The following is a 16,036-nucleotide window of genomic DNA, read 5'->3' as shown; positions in this document are numbered from 1 at the left end:
ATTCTTATAGAGTAAGATCCCAGAGCTGGACTTGCAATCAATCGACTGGCTTGTGAAGGATCTGGCCGCTAAGGGTGCCCTAAGATTAAGGGAATCCAATCTGTGGAACCAGACCAACTACGGTCACTCGAGGATACTGCCAGTGATAGGGAAAATCATGGTGAACACGAGTCCACATCTGTTAGACCAGAAAACGGACTATATGCTCACCAAACATGATTTTGGATTCGCATCCCGACAAGAGAAGAATGGGAAAGCAACCGAGTAATGAACACTCAAGATATAGCAGTCTACACAGATGCTTCCGCAAATTCAGGGGACACAGGCATCTTCTCAAAGGAACTAGACATCCGACGATCTTTAAGGCTATCGGATGGCTGTAATGTTCTACAAGCAGAGGTTTACGCCATAAAAGAAGCGGCTAGTTGTATACGAGAGAAAATTGCTGATAGACCAATAGGGGATATAGTGATATACTCTGACAGCTTGGCCGCTTTAAGAAGCATCACCATGCAATCATTGAGATCAAAATCGCAATCAGGAAGCAGACAGACTCACTAAAGACGGGGCCAGGGGAGAGGCCGTGGCAGATGACCCACCACTTGTGACGATCAACACACTGAAGGAGGCTATAGGAACTGCCATCAAAGCCAAGCAGCAAGAGACGTGGCAACACCGTGAGGACTGCGCTACAGCTCGAAGACTATGAGTACCAGTGGTAAATAGCAAAAAGACAAAACAACTACTAGAGCACAAAAAGGACCTAGTACGCATAATTGTAGGTGTCGTCACTGGAAACTATCCCACGGGGGTAAACCTCGTGAGATGGAAAATTTCCGACGACTACTGCAGAGAATGCGGAGAGGAAGAAGAAACCATAGAGTACCTGCTGTGCCACTGTCCGGCACTGGAATACCGACGCTTTAAAACTTTAAGGCAAGGTTTTTTGGAGGGACTAGAGGAAGCAGCAGAAGCCAACATCAGCAACATCGGGAACTTTGCAAAGAGCTGGAAGTGCTTTAATGCAAAGAAAGAATGAAAGGAAGGTTTGGTAAAACAATACAGGGGTATCGCAATGGGCCCAAGGCCTCCGAGTGAGGGATCAAATATGATCCCAAACCCCAGCAACCTAACCTAACCTAACCTAAGATCCCAGAGCGATCAGTATAAAGCCGCTATTCAGAGTAAAAATGAATTGTGCCTCGATTGTAATGCCATACTTGTTAACGCTCGTCCATCAAATGATATCGCGCTGGTATTTACGGCTGAATATTTTTAGAGGATGTTTGGTCTTTACAATTTGTCTGACTGATTAAATATAACTTTATAATAGCTGTCTTAATAACTCATGTAAAAATAAGTAAAGTTTATTTATTTCTTGTGGAGCTTTAAAGCGTCTGATAAAAGTTCTGGTTCATGGAAAGTGTCTGATACTTTTGATACTACTTCGGAGTAATATTCTACATTATAAATATAAAAATCAGCCATACAAATTTAAGTTAAGTAACTCTTATTTTTAGTTACCTTTCTCACCTGGTATCTGCCAAGGTGTCACAGGGCGAACCCCACAAACACACCGGTATTTAAAGCACTACTGAGAGCCTAAAGTTTCATCCTTGTGAAAATAAGTTATGTCTGATCGCTCTAGGATCCACTGGGACTACTAGGGGTAAAAGAAAATTGACGGTACTGCACAGAAGTCTCTCGAGTGTCCCCTAATAATAAAATTTGCGCTGAAGTGAAGTTAGTGAAGAGCTATCAGGGGGGATGTCTCTTTAAATTTTAAATACCTAAGCGTTTAGTAGAAAGCATATATTATGTTTTTAATTATTTTTTTACTGATTTTATTCTCAGATTAGTGAAAAACCTGCAAACAGAAAAAGATATTACTTACTGGCAACACGTAAAACAATTAGGTACTAAATTATTAAATTACTGCTAATATTTTCATATAATTCTTTTTACGCACAATCACACACGTTATATATAGCTTATAACTTTAACTATTTACATGTTATGGTTATTTACAGGAAGATACAAGAGTTAAATAACAAAATTAAATTATTGGAAATGTATAGTTCTCTATAGCTTCTTTCCAGTAACATGAATGGCAGTTTAAAACCGGTAGACGTCTGGTCTTTTATCAACAAATATTTTTTAAGCGAATTTATTTTCATTTTTAAATTAGTTGGTTAAAAAAAGTTAATGGGCCGAAATAGTAATTTTGATTAAAACCTGTTCATCTTAAGTCGGTGGTCTGTATTATAACGTGTAAAGATAATGACGGAGATACCCTAATGAAAATTCTCTTATGCGGTATTGCTGGATTTTCTATAAAATATTAAAATCGACTAAGAAAGACTAAGACCCAGGACGAGAAAATGCACATTATATATTATCAGTATGGCTACTAAGAAAGAAGCTATTTACAATATTACATATTTCATATTTATTCAGAGCAGTCAGACAGATATAAATAAAAGTTATATATCAAAAACGCAAAATAAATTTGACAAATATTGTAATGAATTAGAGTATTTTAGTATTTCAGATTTTTATTAACGAAAATAAACTGCCAAAAATTCATAGAATGAAATAAATTTAAAATATCACATAAAACTTTTGGCTTAACATAATATTATGCGGCATTATCACTAACGACTAAGCCATTCGTGTCTTACTTTTTTATGCCATTTAGAATAACCAATAATGGATTAAGGTAGTTGTTTCCTCTTCTCAATTAAAAGGATTAGTAAAATAATTTAAATACACTTATCACTTCACCAAAGACATTGCAGTCACCCACACACATATTCAAAATACTTGTGCTAACAGCACTTGCTCTTTTTTGAGGATTTTTTCTTATCTCTTAAGTTTACTACATCATTTTGAGCACTTTGCAGTTGCTTCATTTCCTTTTTTGATCTAAAATATCAATTATTATTAAAATTACTATAATAGTACAATTTCACTACAAACGTGGCTGGCTAAATTACTGCCGGCGGCATAGACAATTGAAAGAAAAACCGCCGTTAGACAGTTTTACATAATATTAGTATTAACATGAATACCGCCGAAAAACTAGGTAAACTTTTCAAGTACGGCAGTTTTTGCCAAATATTTAAAGAATTTACAGTACACTTCTTAGTACTACACTTAAAAAAAAACATTTATATAATAAAGTTAGGTATTAACCGAAGTCTAGCTATATCTGGCACTCAAAACACACTGTAAGCTTTTCCCTTACAGCGTGTTTTGACTGCTAGAACAATTGCTGTCCTCCTTTCACGCAGTTGAACAGCTCTGAACTGTTCAAGAACGCGATACTCTCACTCCATTCAATTGAGTCATAAAGCTACAGAACTGTTCCGCGCCATATGGAGGCCCAGGCTATCGCGCACCGCTCCTTTCAGAACCGTTCTCGAGTAGCCCCAGGGCGTAAAGCCCGGAACTCGAAAATCGCGAATGGAGGACAGCAAATGATTGCTTTGGTTTCAATCTTTTGCAGTGTTGCCAGAAAAAAAAGTGAAATATCCGTGGATAAACAAAAAAAATCCGTATTTATGTATTATTGAATATTTATTTGTGTTAATCATAAAATAAATATGAACAAACGTTTTAAAAATAACGAAACATTAGGTACTAAAGTATCTAAGTACTAGCTACGTATTACATGAAGTACAAAAAAATTGGTCAAGTGCGAGTCGGACTCGCGCACGAAGGGTTCCGTACCATTCATTATCTATGCAACATTAGAAATTATATTATTATAAACTTTTTTCCGATTTGGCTGAAATTTTGAATGCGCGTATAAGTAATTTAAAAAAAAATGAAGAAACACATTACTAAAAATTGTGTTAATCAATAATAAATATGTAAAAAGTAAAAGTAAAAATAAATATGTAAAAATTAAAAAAAAACGATTAAAAAAAGTTGCCTTGACTACGATTTGAACCTGCCTTACTACGGCTCAACGCCTTCAAGTCCTAACGCCTTTAACCATGTGGCCACCGAGGACTTGAAATAATCTATGTAAAATTCTTACTTAAACGATAATGTTTAGTGAAAGTACTTTTTTATTTATAAACATTTATTTAATTCTGTTTTTAGTATTTGTTCTTATAGCGGCAACATAGATACATTATCTGTAAAAATTTCAACTGTCTAGCTATAACGGTTCATAAAATAGATCTTTGTGACGGACGGATAGCGAAGTCTTAGTAATAGGGTTCCCGTTTTTACCCTTTGGGTACGGAACTCTAAAAATGAATATATGAGACAAAAAAATATTGCAAATTAATACAATTTTTATTATTATAAATATATTGCCCTATTGGCAAAAAATGGGCTATTATTGTTGATCTTGTGCCCATTAGTCGATGGCAATACATAAAATTTTTGATTTCCCACGATTCTTTTATATTGTTGCGAGCCGGTGTGGACTCGACCTAACCTCGTCATATGGCCCGCCCTCGGATGACCTTAACATCGCATAGACACCGCAATGATTCATTCGTTCGAGAAGAATCGAGACCCACTAGAATGGACTAGTACATACGAGAACATTCGAAAACCTTCTCTATGCGCCTAACGATCTATGGACTATTCTAGATTTCTTTTGCTGTAGGTATAAAAGCCGGCGGCAGTGGCCTAGAGAGGGCAGTTATAAATATACAGTTGACGCGCTAAAATTCAAAATAAATTCTTAGTTATAAATCGTTTGTAAATAGTTCTATAAGTCTTTTATCGTTATTATTTTTGTTAATTAGTGTTAAATAATTAGTGTTTAAATAAATTGTGACTTTCTATCCACACGGAACCGACGAAAAACGTAACAATATGATCAAAAAAGTCGTTTAGTTGGCTTGGAAATGATGATCATTTACGTTCACCATATAATTTTACATATATATGAGAAATAACAGCGATTTTTATTAATGATGTTAAATTGATCAATGACAGAAAATCCGTATTATTGGAAGAGAATCCGTACGTCCGTAACGGATACACCCGAAATCCGTATATCTACGGATAAATCCGTAGTCCTGGCAACAGTGCTCTTTTGTTTTGTTTTTTTCGTTTTCCCTGTTTGACTAATGCGCATCTGATTGCTTTGAATATTTTGATTTTAAAATTGAGCGTTTTGCAATTTTTTACAATTATCAAATATCAACGACAGGTCAATTAAAGTCAAAAAATTAAAATCAATTTTTTCGCTCGAGTACTCGATTATTGAAATAATCGAGATCGTTCGATTATGAACGAGCGATGCAAGTGAGGAGTACCAAGCGACGAACGCAAGCGATCCTAGAATGCAATAAATTGAAATCCGATTTTAATGTGACATACTCGATAAAAAGCCGAGCGAATTTTCTACATACATTGCAGGTAGCAAATTTATACGAAACCGTATATACCGGGTGCGTCTCAAAAGTGGCTCACTCCTATTACTTTTTTATTTTTTTAGATAAAAAAATGAGATTTGGTATGTTAGTATATGACATAAATTAGGATTGATTGACGTATTCTATTGTTTTCTGTCACTTCCTGTTTCACCGGAAATGACTACAATTTTTGATTTTTAAGTGGTACCCTCCGTTTTTTTTTTACTTTATTCGATAGAAAATGACATTCTAAATATAATGACGTATCATATGTCAACTTTTGACAAATTCGCTTAAAAACAAATTGTATTTTAAATTTCAATCTAGAGCGCCATGACATTAATTTTTAATCCAGGAGCCTTGGAAAAATAGATTTGATCGTATAATGTTTTTAGTGTCTTGCCGTGGCCGGTTAAATCATATCTCAATTTTTTTCAAATGGAACGAGGGTGGCTCATTGGCATATTTCGAAAAAGAATTTTTTTACGAATAATTTGAAACCACACACTTGGTACTTCGAGTCAAATTGTCGTTATGAACCGCATGTTACAATTTCAAATAAACCATATGCAAAAATGTCAAAAGTTGACATGTGATATGTCATTCTATTCAGAGTGTTATTTTCTACCGAATAAAGTAAAAAAATACCGAGGGTGCGATTTAAAAATCAAAAGTTGCAGAAATTGAAAAACAATTGAATATGTCAATGAATCCTAATTTATGTCATATACATACCAAATCTCGTTGTTTTATCTGAAAAAATAAAAAGTTATAGGGGTGAGCCACTTTTGAGACGCACCCGGTATATTTATCCGTTGCGTATCTGAGGGACAAAATTTTACGACCTACATCGACAATGCTTCGAAATAAACTAAATCAGGCGATCAAGCGAATCGCTCCCGCTTACTACTTGCCGTTCATTACCGAAAGAATATGTGCCCTGCGCACGCAGCTTACTGCTTGGTGCTAGGCGTTAACGAATACTTACAACATGCGACGGACAAAAAACCGTATTTTTAAATACGAGCGATATTTAGCTCGAGTGATCACTGGGTTATTGCAATCGCTTGATACTCGAGTACTCGATTATTGAAATTAATCGGTTTTTCCCATCACTACAGGTTATGCATACCGCGGCCATCGTCAAAGTAATTCAATTTTCCACTGATATTTACAGATATAGAAACATTAGACAGAGAAATATCATGCCGCCGGATGACGGTATTTTTTGTGTACACTATCTATAGCCAGGCTTGCCTCCTTTTGTATTTAAAAAATCTGGACAGCACTGGTGCAACATTTTTCCTTAAATGTAAAATTTTATGTGCCCATCGGATATTGAAACAATATTTTATATGCCTTTTTGCTTTAACTTAAAAAAACTCTTCGAAATTTATAAATAATTATGTAAAAATAAAAAATTAAAAGTTGAAAACAAAATTAGTAAACAATTAATTAAATCTAAAACAACTAGAACAAAACCTAAATAAAATCAAAAGTTTCAGCTGTTTAATCTGTATAATTGGCTTTATTACAGTACGTCTGTCCTTTCTGTAGCTACGCGGTTTGGTTTGGTTTCGCCTCCCATCAATAAAAATTGACGACGCCTCCCATCAATAAAAATTCGACAAATTTGCAAGTGGCCAATAAAATGAGTGGGCGGAGCGATTTGCGGTGAGGTACTCGTCAAGTCGAAAAATAAAATATATTGCTGTTTATTTAAATGTTTTTTGTCCGCATTCCTTTCATAGACACAGATCCAGCAGATGTACTGTAGTTTATTTAATTATTTTTAAAACTTTTTAATTTCATTAAAACCACTAATTCCTCACAATACACCAAAACACTTTAAAATATAGGCCTTAACCCCTACAAGTGCGCTAATTTCCATTAAACGCTTTACTTTTAACACTGGATGTTAACGCGCGTTTCGTTTACCAGCTTAGCATCATCAGCAGATGATTAAAACTGATGGTTAGTTTCAAATTTATGATTAGCGAAACGAACGTCCAGTGTTAAAAGCAAAGTGTTTTGGTGTATGGCGGTGAATTAGTGTTTTATTTTGCTGTTGTAACACCAAAGGTTCCAACCCCCAACTGTATAGAATATTTTTTATTTGTTTTGTTGTGCTGTAATAATAAGAGCCTTGTCATTTTTAATAAAATCCAAAAATTCTTATATGCGATATATTAAAATTAAATAAGATTTGAAATTCCATTCTAATGAGTTTAACTGAACATCTATTTCTAGCGTCTGTCTACTTCAACATCATACATGAAAATATATAATTAACAACCTTAAACAATGAAGGCATATAATTTACTCTAGTTTTAAAAATACTTTATTTTTTTCTATAATTTTTATATCCTTTGTGGCAAATTTCCTGTATGCAAGTTTATATTATCGAATACTCATTAGAGTATCAATATCTACTTCTTTTAATTCTAAAATTTCTAAGATTTTAATTAATTCCTGGAAAAGTACTGTTTTTATTTTTAAGAAATTAATAAACATTTTTAATAATAAATTTTACAATTTTATTTTTAATAAAAATGTGGCTATTAAACAAATAAAAATCGGGACACTAGGGCTTTGCGTGGGGACGCGAGACTTTTGAATCAAAATCGGGACTGTCCCGACAAAATCGGGACGGGTGGCAACCCTGTCTATAGCGCCGGCGGTTGTTAAGCCATCGCGTAATTTTAAAGTGGATAGATACTTTTATTTCTGTGTCCCACTTTCAAACCATATGCCCCTAATTAAACAGAAAACTTACTTTAGAACTAGCCTTGTTATTGTCATAAACATTTCTTCCACGTTAATATTATCCTTGGCCGATGTTTCAAATAGCTGAATTTTCATCGTATCGGCAAAACGTTGAGCATCTTCCGTTAGTACTACTTTACGATCAGGCGTATCATTTTTGTTGCCCACTAAAATTAAACACGTCCTCAGACTAAAGGTATTTATAATTCTATTTTACCAACAAATTTAGTAACCAAAACGTTCATACCAACTGAAGTCCCAGTTAGAACATGAGGCTTTAAATTCCTATTTAAAATGAACTATTTATTGAAAACATCCCTGTTTATTGTAATTATTAGAGCGTCCGCGCACGGGTCGGCTGGCCCTAGAAGCGATGTACATCACATGCGAACTATGCGATGCAATCGAATGTTTAATTATACATGGGTAGATTTTTATTTCATTTGTCGCTTGTGTCTCGAAGTATTCAGTTTATTTTATTAGGTCTAGTTCTATTTCTAGTATAGGTCGTCATTTTTTTATGAGTAGTTCAAGTGATGAAGAGGACGCTGTCTTTTTAAATATGTATCGTCGAATGAAAAGAAAGCAACAGAGTATGAGTCCCTACGTTGAACGAAATTTTCACTAGGTTTGTTCCAACCAGCATTTCGGGATCGTTTCGAAATTGTACTCGAATCGGTTTTCTTGCACTTTGTTAGCATGCGCGGACTTATAACTTAATAGTTTCGTGACGGTGCAAAAAGTATCAACGTTGGAACGCTTTGTGGTTTGTTTTCGGGATTGTCAAAAGTGTTAAGCGTGCGTGTATCGATCGGTTTTTTGTTTTTGTTCGAGGAAACAAGAAAATACAATTAAAGCTTACCTAAATATTGTTCATTTTTCACCCTTTCATTAGGCAGCAACTCCAAATTATTATCTGAAGTGGATGTACAGAAATCAGTCACACCATCGTCACTCAGCCTTAATTATTATCTATAGATAATTATGAAAGTGTACAATTTAAAATTTCCGAACGATTTACTCCACACAAACTCACAAGCAAAAGTATTTATAACGCACACGTATTCGAATTCGTAAAAAATAACCAAGACAGAAGTATCAGCCGAACGCCGGATAAGAATCCGCTGCTAAAAATCGATAATCCCTGCCAATATGCTTTAATGCACAAGTCAACCCAAACAGTTCTCAATTTGGACCATGTACCGAAATTACCGTTCTGAAATCGTAACTAAACGATCCCTATAGGATCGTCCGATAACCGTTAAATTTCCATTGGAACACATTTGAATTACTGCGCACGAGCGTGATCGTTCGGTGACGGTTCTGCGGCGAGTTGGAACAAAGTCGATTGTTTGTTGTTGCGAAAGAATTACAAGAGAATGAGATAATTTTTTAAACAAATATAAATGGAAAAATAATCGTGAAAAATTTTGAATGGTCTATCTTTTAAAACCCGCAGAATATTTTTTTGATTCAATTTTTTGGGTTTTTACTGCAAAATATCGCACGTTTCGTGCGGCACACTCGAAATTCCCCGTTCTCAGCTTGCAAGGTTCAATTCGAACTCGAGATGCAATCTGTTCGAGTTCGTGTCGATCGCCTAACGACCCGTTCGCGGACCTACCATAATTTATGTATGAAGTAGAGTGGAGGGAGATTCGCTCCTAGTTCGAGTCGCTTCCGGTTCGAGAGCCAGCCGACCCGTGTGCGCACGCTCTTAGACCGTGCACACACGGGTCGTCTCAAAACAAATCAAAAAAGTCGTCACTTATAGGGTTTTCTGTCGACTTGTCCCGTCTGGGTCGAGGTTGCCATATTTCAACCATAAAGCTCTTGCCGCGAGTAATAAACAAATTAACAACCTGTATAAGCTTGAAGTACTTGAGTATTGAAATTGTCCTATTAAGCCCTTATATTAGAACAAAAGCGAAACCCCTTATAGAATGGCTTGTATCAACAAATATTTTGAACTCAAAACTTATACTCATACTTATATTTCTCAGTTAGCAATTGCTACATACTGTAATTAAATTCTTGATATACCTATCCTTACCCAAAACTCTATTAACAACTTCACAGTTTTGATCTATTTCGTGTAACCATCTTTTAACATTGGCAAAAGTTTCCCCATTTGTTACATCATAAACTATAACTACTCCATGTGTTCCTCTATAATAACTAAAAAAATACATAAAAAATATAAAAGAATACTTAGATATATAAAAATATTTATTTCTAAATTTTAATATTCATTATGTGTTAGCAAACATCTACTTACGTGCTTGTTATGGTTCTGAACCTCTCCTGACCAGCTGTATCCCAGATTTGTAGTTTAACTTTTTCATCATCAATATTTACGGTTTTTATTTTAAAATCTACTCCAATAGTTGTTATATAACTTCCAGTAAATGTATTATCAGAAAATCGTAAAAGTAAAGAACTTTTCCCAACACCTAAAGAAATATTAAGACAAAAATGTTTAGGAATCGATTATAAATAAACGTTATATAAAATAAATTTCTACATAATTTGATTATGTAAATTTAAAGAGAGTGTTTAAATAAAATGTAGTGGAATATCCTTCATATCTAGACAAAAAGATTTATAACAGTTTATATACCTCAAAAACTAAAATATCTGCTAATTGAAATTAAAACAAAAACTTCTATTATAGCTTTACTTCATTAAAAAATATTCTTAAAAAGTTAATATCCTGAATAAAATCAAAAGTACTATTTTTTAGGGGGCTATTGGTTGACTTTCAAGTTTTGACCCAACAAACTGCCCTTTTTTGATCAAATATCTTTATATTGATCAAGAAATTGTCTTCAAGTTATTCAAATTTGTTTTGAACACCATATAATTAACATGTATACAGTTATTAATGTCAAAGTTACTATTATTCTGTCCCTATTATTTCTGTCTTGTCTTGTTAATATAAATTCCGCTTGTAATATACAAGTTAATATGAGTTAATACAAGTTACAAAGAGACAACTTTATTATAGTATTTTTGTCAGAAATAATCTCAGGTTTCCAATTAATAGAATGTTTTAAAAAATTAAATAAATCCAAAAAACAGATGTTATGATGAACAAATTAGCAATGAAGCAATGAAGTCTCCCTTAAATGACCTAGTCCTAAACTACTTCTTTCTCTCTTTCAGTTAGATATATTAAATATATCTATCTTGTCAAAAGATCTTGTCTAATCATGACACAATTTTTTCATTGCATTAAAACTTGCATCTGATCATATATTCATAGATAACACAGTATTTAACAGTTGTATTTAACAGCAGTTGTTAAAAATTGAATGTAACCTAAATAATGAAAAATGTAAATTATGAAAGATATTAATAGAGTTTTAGTATTTCCTTTGTCCTTTATAGAAGCAATTGCATTCAATATAAAAAATCAACAAAAATTTATATCTTCGATGAATTCACAATGAACTATATAAAATTAAGCATGTAAACATCTATTATAGGTACAATATTTTATATGGTGTTCTCAAGGGTAAGATGAACTACACTAAAAATGATCTTATATTGCTTAGATATAATATAATAACTATTATTTCCAAATCAACTACAATGAAATGAAAATAAAAATTGATATTCATTGTAATGACAGATTAATTATTATTTAGATACAATAATAAGATATAATAATTTTTTTAAACTAAGTTGTAAATTCATCTTGCTAAGTCCTGCTACCAGATACCTATCCTATTAAAATATTTAAACATACCCATTATCATTAAAATATAACCCCACCCCAAAAACCTAATCACTCACCACTATCTCCTATAATCAACAATTTAAACAAGTGATCATAGTCTCGAGAAGCCATTCTTTAAATCCTGCTTATACAATAATTTTAATAACTTATTTCAGCATTAAATAAGAATGCACTATTTGTTATTAATTTAAAAATTATAGTTTTTAAAAGTTTGTTCAAAGAATTAGATTTGACATTATTTCTGATTTGACAGGAGAATTCTTCCAGAATGTAACCTATCTTTGGCACAGAATAATGATGAATGTGAGCCCTCCATAGATGACTTTTAGAACCAGGGCTGGGTAAACTACCATTATTAAAAGGGTTCGGAAAACTCAGAGATATGGAAGTGGGAGAATGAGCTTCGACGAGTGCGCATCCAAATTTTTGTTGACGGCAAAATGGCAGACATCTTCCAGGTCTCGCTGTCACTTCCCCTCTTTAATTGACATCTGTTTGTTTTGTTTTTTTTTCGTTTGTGTTGTTATCTAGTCATAGATAAAAGACTTATACTATTAAATAGATAGGCAACTTATAATACATTTCAATTTTATTATACAAGGGCGCCTCTGGTAGATGGAGGAAGAAATACTATTGGAAGAGAGGGGTGCGGGGAAGGGGGGTTGTTTTAGTTAATTTAAAATAAATTTAGACATACATGTAAGAACACTTTGTGTGCTTTTAATTAGGTCGAACATATTATAAACGATAAATCAACTGAATTAAAAGCATACAAAGTGTTCCTATATGTCGGATATTAATTAAAAAATATATTAAAAATACTAGAAATAGTATATATTAAGTTGTTACAGTTATAATTTAATCTTTGGCGGTTTTCAGCAAATAGCAGGCAGTTTTACATAATTTGCCTCTCTTTGAAGTGAATTGGAAACGGCTAGGTATATAATTTTGGTGTAGGCAAGATTCCCAGTTTGTTTCCGTTTGGGACCTGAAATAATAAAAACAAATTAAATCAGATGTAATCATCTGCTGATCATGCTAATATAAAACGCGCGTCCTTAATTCCGTACATGCACCGTAAAAAAAATTAAATAACTGCAATAGAGATGTACTATGTAGTTATTTAGTGCAAGTAGCATTTATTAGCAGTACTAATTTAAAAAATCTATAACTGTAAGTAGATATGTTTAATTTACTTACCATTGTATCCTTCGGAAACAGGTGTACAACAATTAAACTCCATGATAAAAAATAATTAAGAGTTATTACAAAACACAAATTGTCCCACCATTTTAAAAAACATTGTCTAAAAACAGAATACTGACAAAAATCTGAAGGAATTTCATTTTACAATAATTCGACAAATCAAACGAAATCAAACCGTAAAATCACAACAAAAAGCGTCTCTGAGTGACAGTTAAAAATCAAATTTTATTATTGTCAGATATTGACATTTGCATTGTTAATATTGACAGTTTTAATATTTTGCGCCTCTACATCTTGGAGGAAAAACTATTTTTAATGAACCGTCATTTCCATTTAAGTTTCCCAGCCATGGTATCTACTAAGCAGTATCGACCGGTTCTGGAAAGAGAAAAACTAGTGAACATAGCTGAGAAACTTAAATGGAAATGACGGTTCATTAAAAATAGTTTTTCCTCCAAGATGCAGAGGCGCAAAATATTAAAACTGTCAATATTAACAATGCAAATGTCAATATCTGACAATAATAAAATTTGATTTTTAACTGTCACTCAGAGACGCTTTTGTTGTGATTTTACGGTTTGATTTCGTTTTGATTTGTCGAATTATTGTAAAATTAAATTCCTTCAGAATTTTTGCCAGTATTCTGTTTTAGACAATGTTTTTTAAAAATGGTGAAACAATTTGCGTTTTGTAATAACTCTTAATTATTTTTTATCATGGAGTTTAATTGTTGTACACCTGGTTTCCGGAAGGATACAATGGTAAGTAAATTAAACATATCTACTTACAGTTATAGATTTTTTAAATTAGTACGCCCTGTTTATATATTAATAGTTAGTCAATGTGCCTGTATAAGTCGATGCTGCCAACTGGTGGCAGAAATTAAAACGTAAAAAAGGGCGGAGACTACTGAATTTGGCAAAGAAGTAGGGACTAGGAATTCTTCGAATTTAATTCTCGGTAAAGAAAAATAATAAAGGTAAGATAAAATATCTTATCTGATTCGAACCGAATTTATACCTCAAAGCGTTATTTACATTTTTTATTTTTGGACATGGATTTATATTTATTTTGATTTTCATGGCCACTTGTTGGATACTAAAGTATTATATTAGATATATAAATATTTTATTTTTAGATGGATAATTAAAGAATATAATATGAAACTATACCTACCTACGTCTGTAACTTTGTAAAAAGTGTGGCGGATTTAACATAATGTTTTTTTTTAAATGTAACATCCTATTTCATTTTAGATTCTGCGTAAAATTCTATTACTTTTTTTACGTATATTTCTTTATAATGGTGTAAGCTAAAACTAGTTTTCTAATATTTCATTTGTTGATGAAGAAAAAATATTAGATATTTATATGTAGATATTTAAGGTAGAGCTACAGGGTGTTTAATATATGTTTTTGAAATTCGACTACGTATTTAAAATAGAAAAATATCTGCAGATTCTTTCAATGACGCAGCCTATACTGAGTGTTTTTTCAAAAGCGATTCACCTCCTATAACTTTTTATTTTTTCAGATAAAAAAATTAAATTCAGGGTTTACCAAATTCGGAATGTTAGTAGGTAAGTATATGACATAAATCGAGATTGATTCGTATTCCGTTAGTTTCGGTCACTTCCTGTTTCACCGGAAATGTATACGAGTACAACATTTGATTTTTAAATGGTACCCTCGGTATTTTTTATACTTTATTTGATAGAAAATGACATTCTGAATAGAATGACATATATCATATGTCAACTTTTGACATTTTCAATTAAAAAAAATAGCATTTTAAAATTCAATCTAGTGTCATGGCTGTGTTAAAACCATTAATTTTTAATCAAGGAGCTTCGGAAAAATTGATTTGATCGTCTAATATTTTTTGTCTTTTTCCTTTTGGTACCTGGTAAATAGGTAATTTGGTACCACACACTTCGTATATCGAGTCAAACTGTCGTTACCTTTACAACCGGTTACATGTTGTTTTTTATCATGGCACTCTAGATTGTAATTTAAAATACAATTTTTTTGAGTAAATATGTCAAAAGTTGACATTAAATCATTCTATTCACAATGCCATATTCTGTCAAATAAAGTAAAAAAATACCGACGGTACCATTTAAAAACCAAGTTGTAGTCATTTCAGGTGAAACAAGAAATAACCGAAACTAATTGAATACGTCAATCAAGCCACGTTTGAAAAACACCCGGTATATTATAATTTCTTCTGATAGATTTTACAAAATTCTTCAATTTCTATTAATAATGTCATATAACTATATAAATTACTTTAATGCTTAATAATAAATAATTTTTGTTTTGTCATGGCAAAACTTGTTATAGTGTAAATGAAGTAAAAGAAGGATAAAAGTTGAAAAATTCAGAACAGATTGCAAGCTGTATAGAGTATAGATGTACTTAATATACTTTCTTAACAAATGTTGAAAGGTTTTGTAAAAGCACTAGAAAAAATAATAATATATAGGATCAGCCAAAAAAATCTGTTTGAACACAGTGTAGCATCTAACTCCAAGTATTTTTACATATATCTTTTTCTTCACCTCTGTAAAACACTCCTACCAAATTTGGGTAGCCCAACTTCGGAAACAACTGACAATTATGTAACATAGGAATATTTTTTTTGCAAATACTAACGTTATTTATAAAAAAAGTTATAGAATTTTAGGCAGAATCGAAAATAAAATAAAAGTTATAAATAAGAGTTTTGCATTAAAAAACATGTTACATTATATCCGCCACATTTTTTGAAGCACCCATTATACTCAAAAATAATATTTGAACTGTGTCTCTTAAGATTCTCTATACCCTTTTTTTTTGAATTCCCAAAACAAACGAGATAATTAACTTTATTTATTTCCTGATATCTCATTTTATAATATTTCGGAAGAATCAATCAGGTATCTTATTTTTATAATTAT

The 16,036-nt window shown here is 32.4% G+C and overlaps 1 protein-coding gene across 1 annotated transcript; it reads right to left on the bottom strand.

Moving 5' to 3' along the window:
* Nucleotides 1-1,502: 1,502 nt before the first annotated feature.
* On the bottom strand, nt 1,503-12,167 carry LOC115878830 (ras-related protein Rab-35). The gene is made up of 5 exons (XM_030895436.1): nt 11,949-12,167; nt 10,429-10,603; nt 10,204-10,328; nt 8,161-8,317; nt 1,503-2,925 (listed from the first exon to the last, which is right to left on the bottom strand). The coding sequence occupies exons 1-5, from the start codon at nt 12,001-12,003 to the stop codon at nt 2,829-2,831; spliced, it is 609 nt and encodes a 202-aa protein (XP_030751296.1). The 5' UTR covers nt 12,004-12,167; the 3' UTR covers nt 1,503-2,828.
* Nucleotides 12,168-16,036: the final 3,869 nt, after the last annotated feature.

This window comes from Sitophilus oryzae, unplaced genomic scaffold (genome assembly GCF_002938485.1).
Source record: "Sitophilus oryzae breed Bouriz unplaced genomic scaffold, Soryzae_2.0 scaffold_1532_pilon_pilon, whole genome shotgun sequence".
NCBI lineage: Eukaryota > Metazoa > Arthropoda > Insecta > Coleoptera > Curculionidae > Sitophilus > Sitophilus oryzae.
The sequence above is the reverse complement of the archived record's forward strand: the minus strand, read 5'-3'. Positions and strand labels throughout refer to the sequence as shown.

Bases quoted from the DNA above. Each gene is read 5' to 3' on its own strand.
- LOC115878830 (XM_030895436.1), bottom strand. From the start codon at position 12,003: ATGGCTTCTCGAGACTATGATCACTTGTTTAAATTGTTGATTATAGGA. The intron at 10,329-10,428 runs GTAAGTAGATGT...GTATTTTTTTAG, and splicing joins TTCAGAACCATAACAAGCAC to TTATTATAGAGGAACACATG. The intron at 8,318-10,203 runs GTAAGGATAGGT...GTTTAATTTTAG, and splicing joins AGTTGTTAATAGAGTTTTGG to TGGGCAACAAAAATGATACG.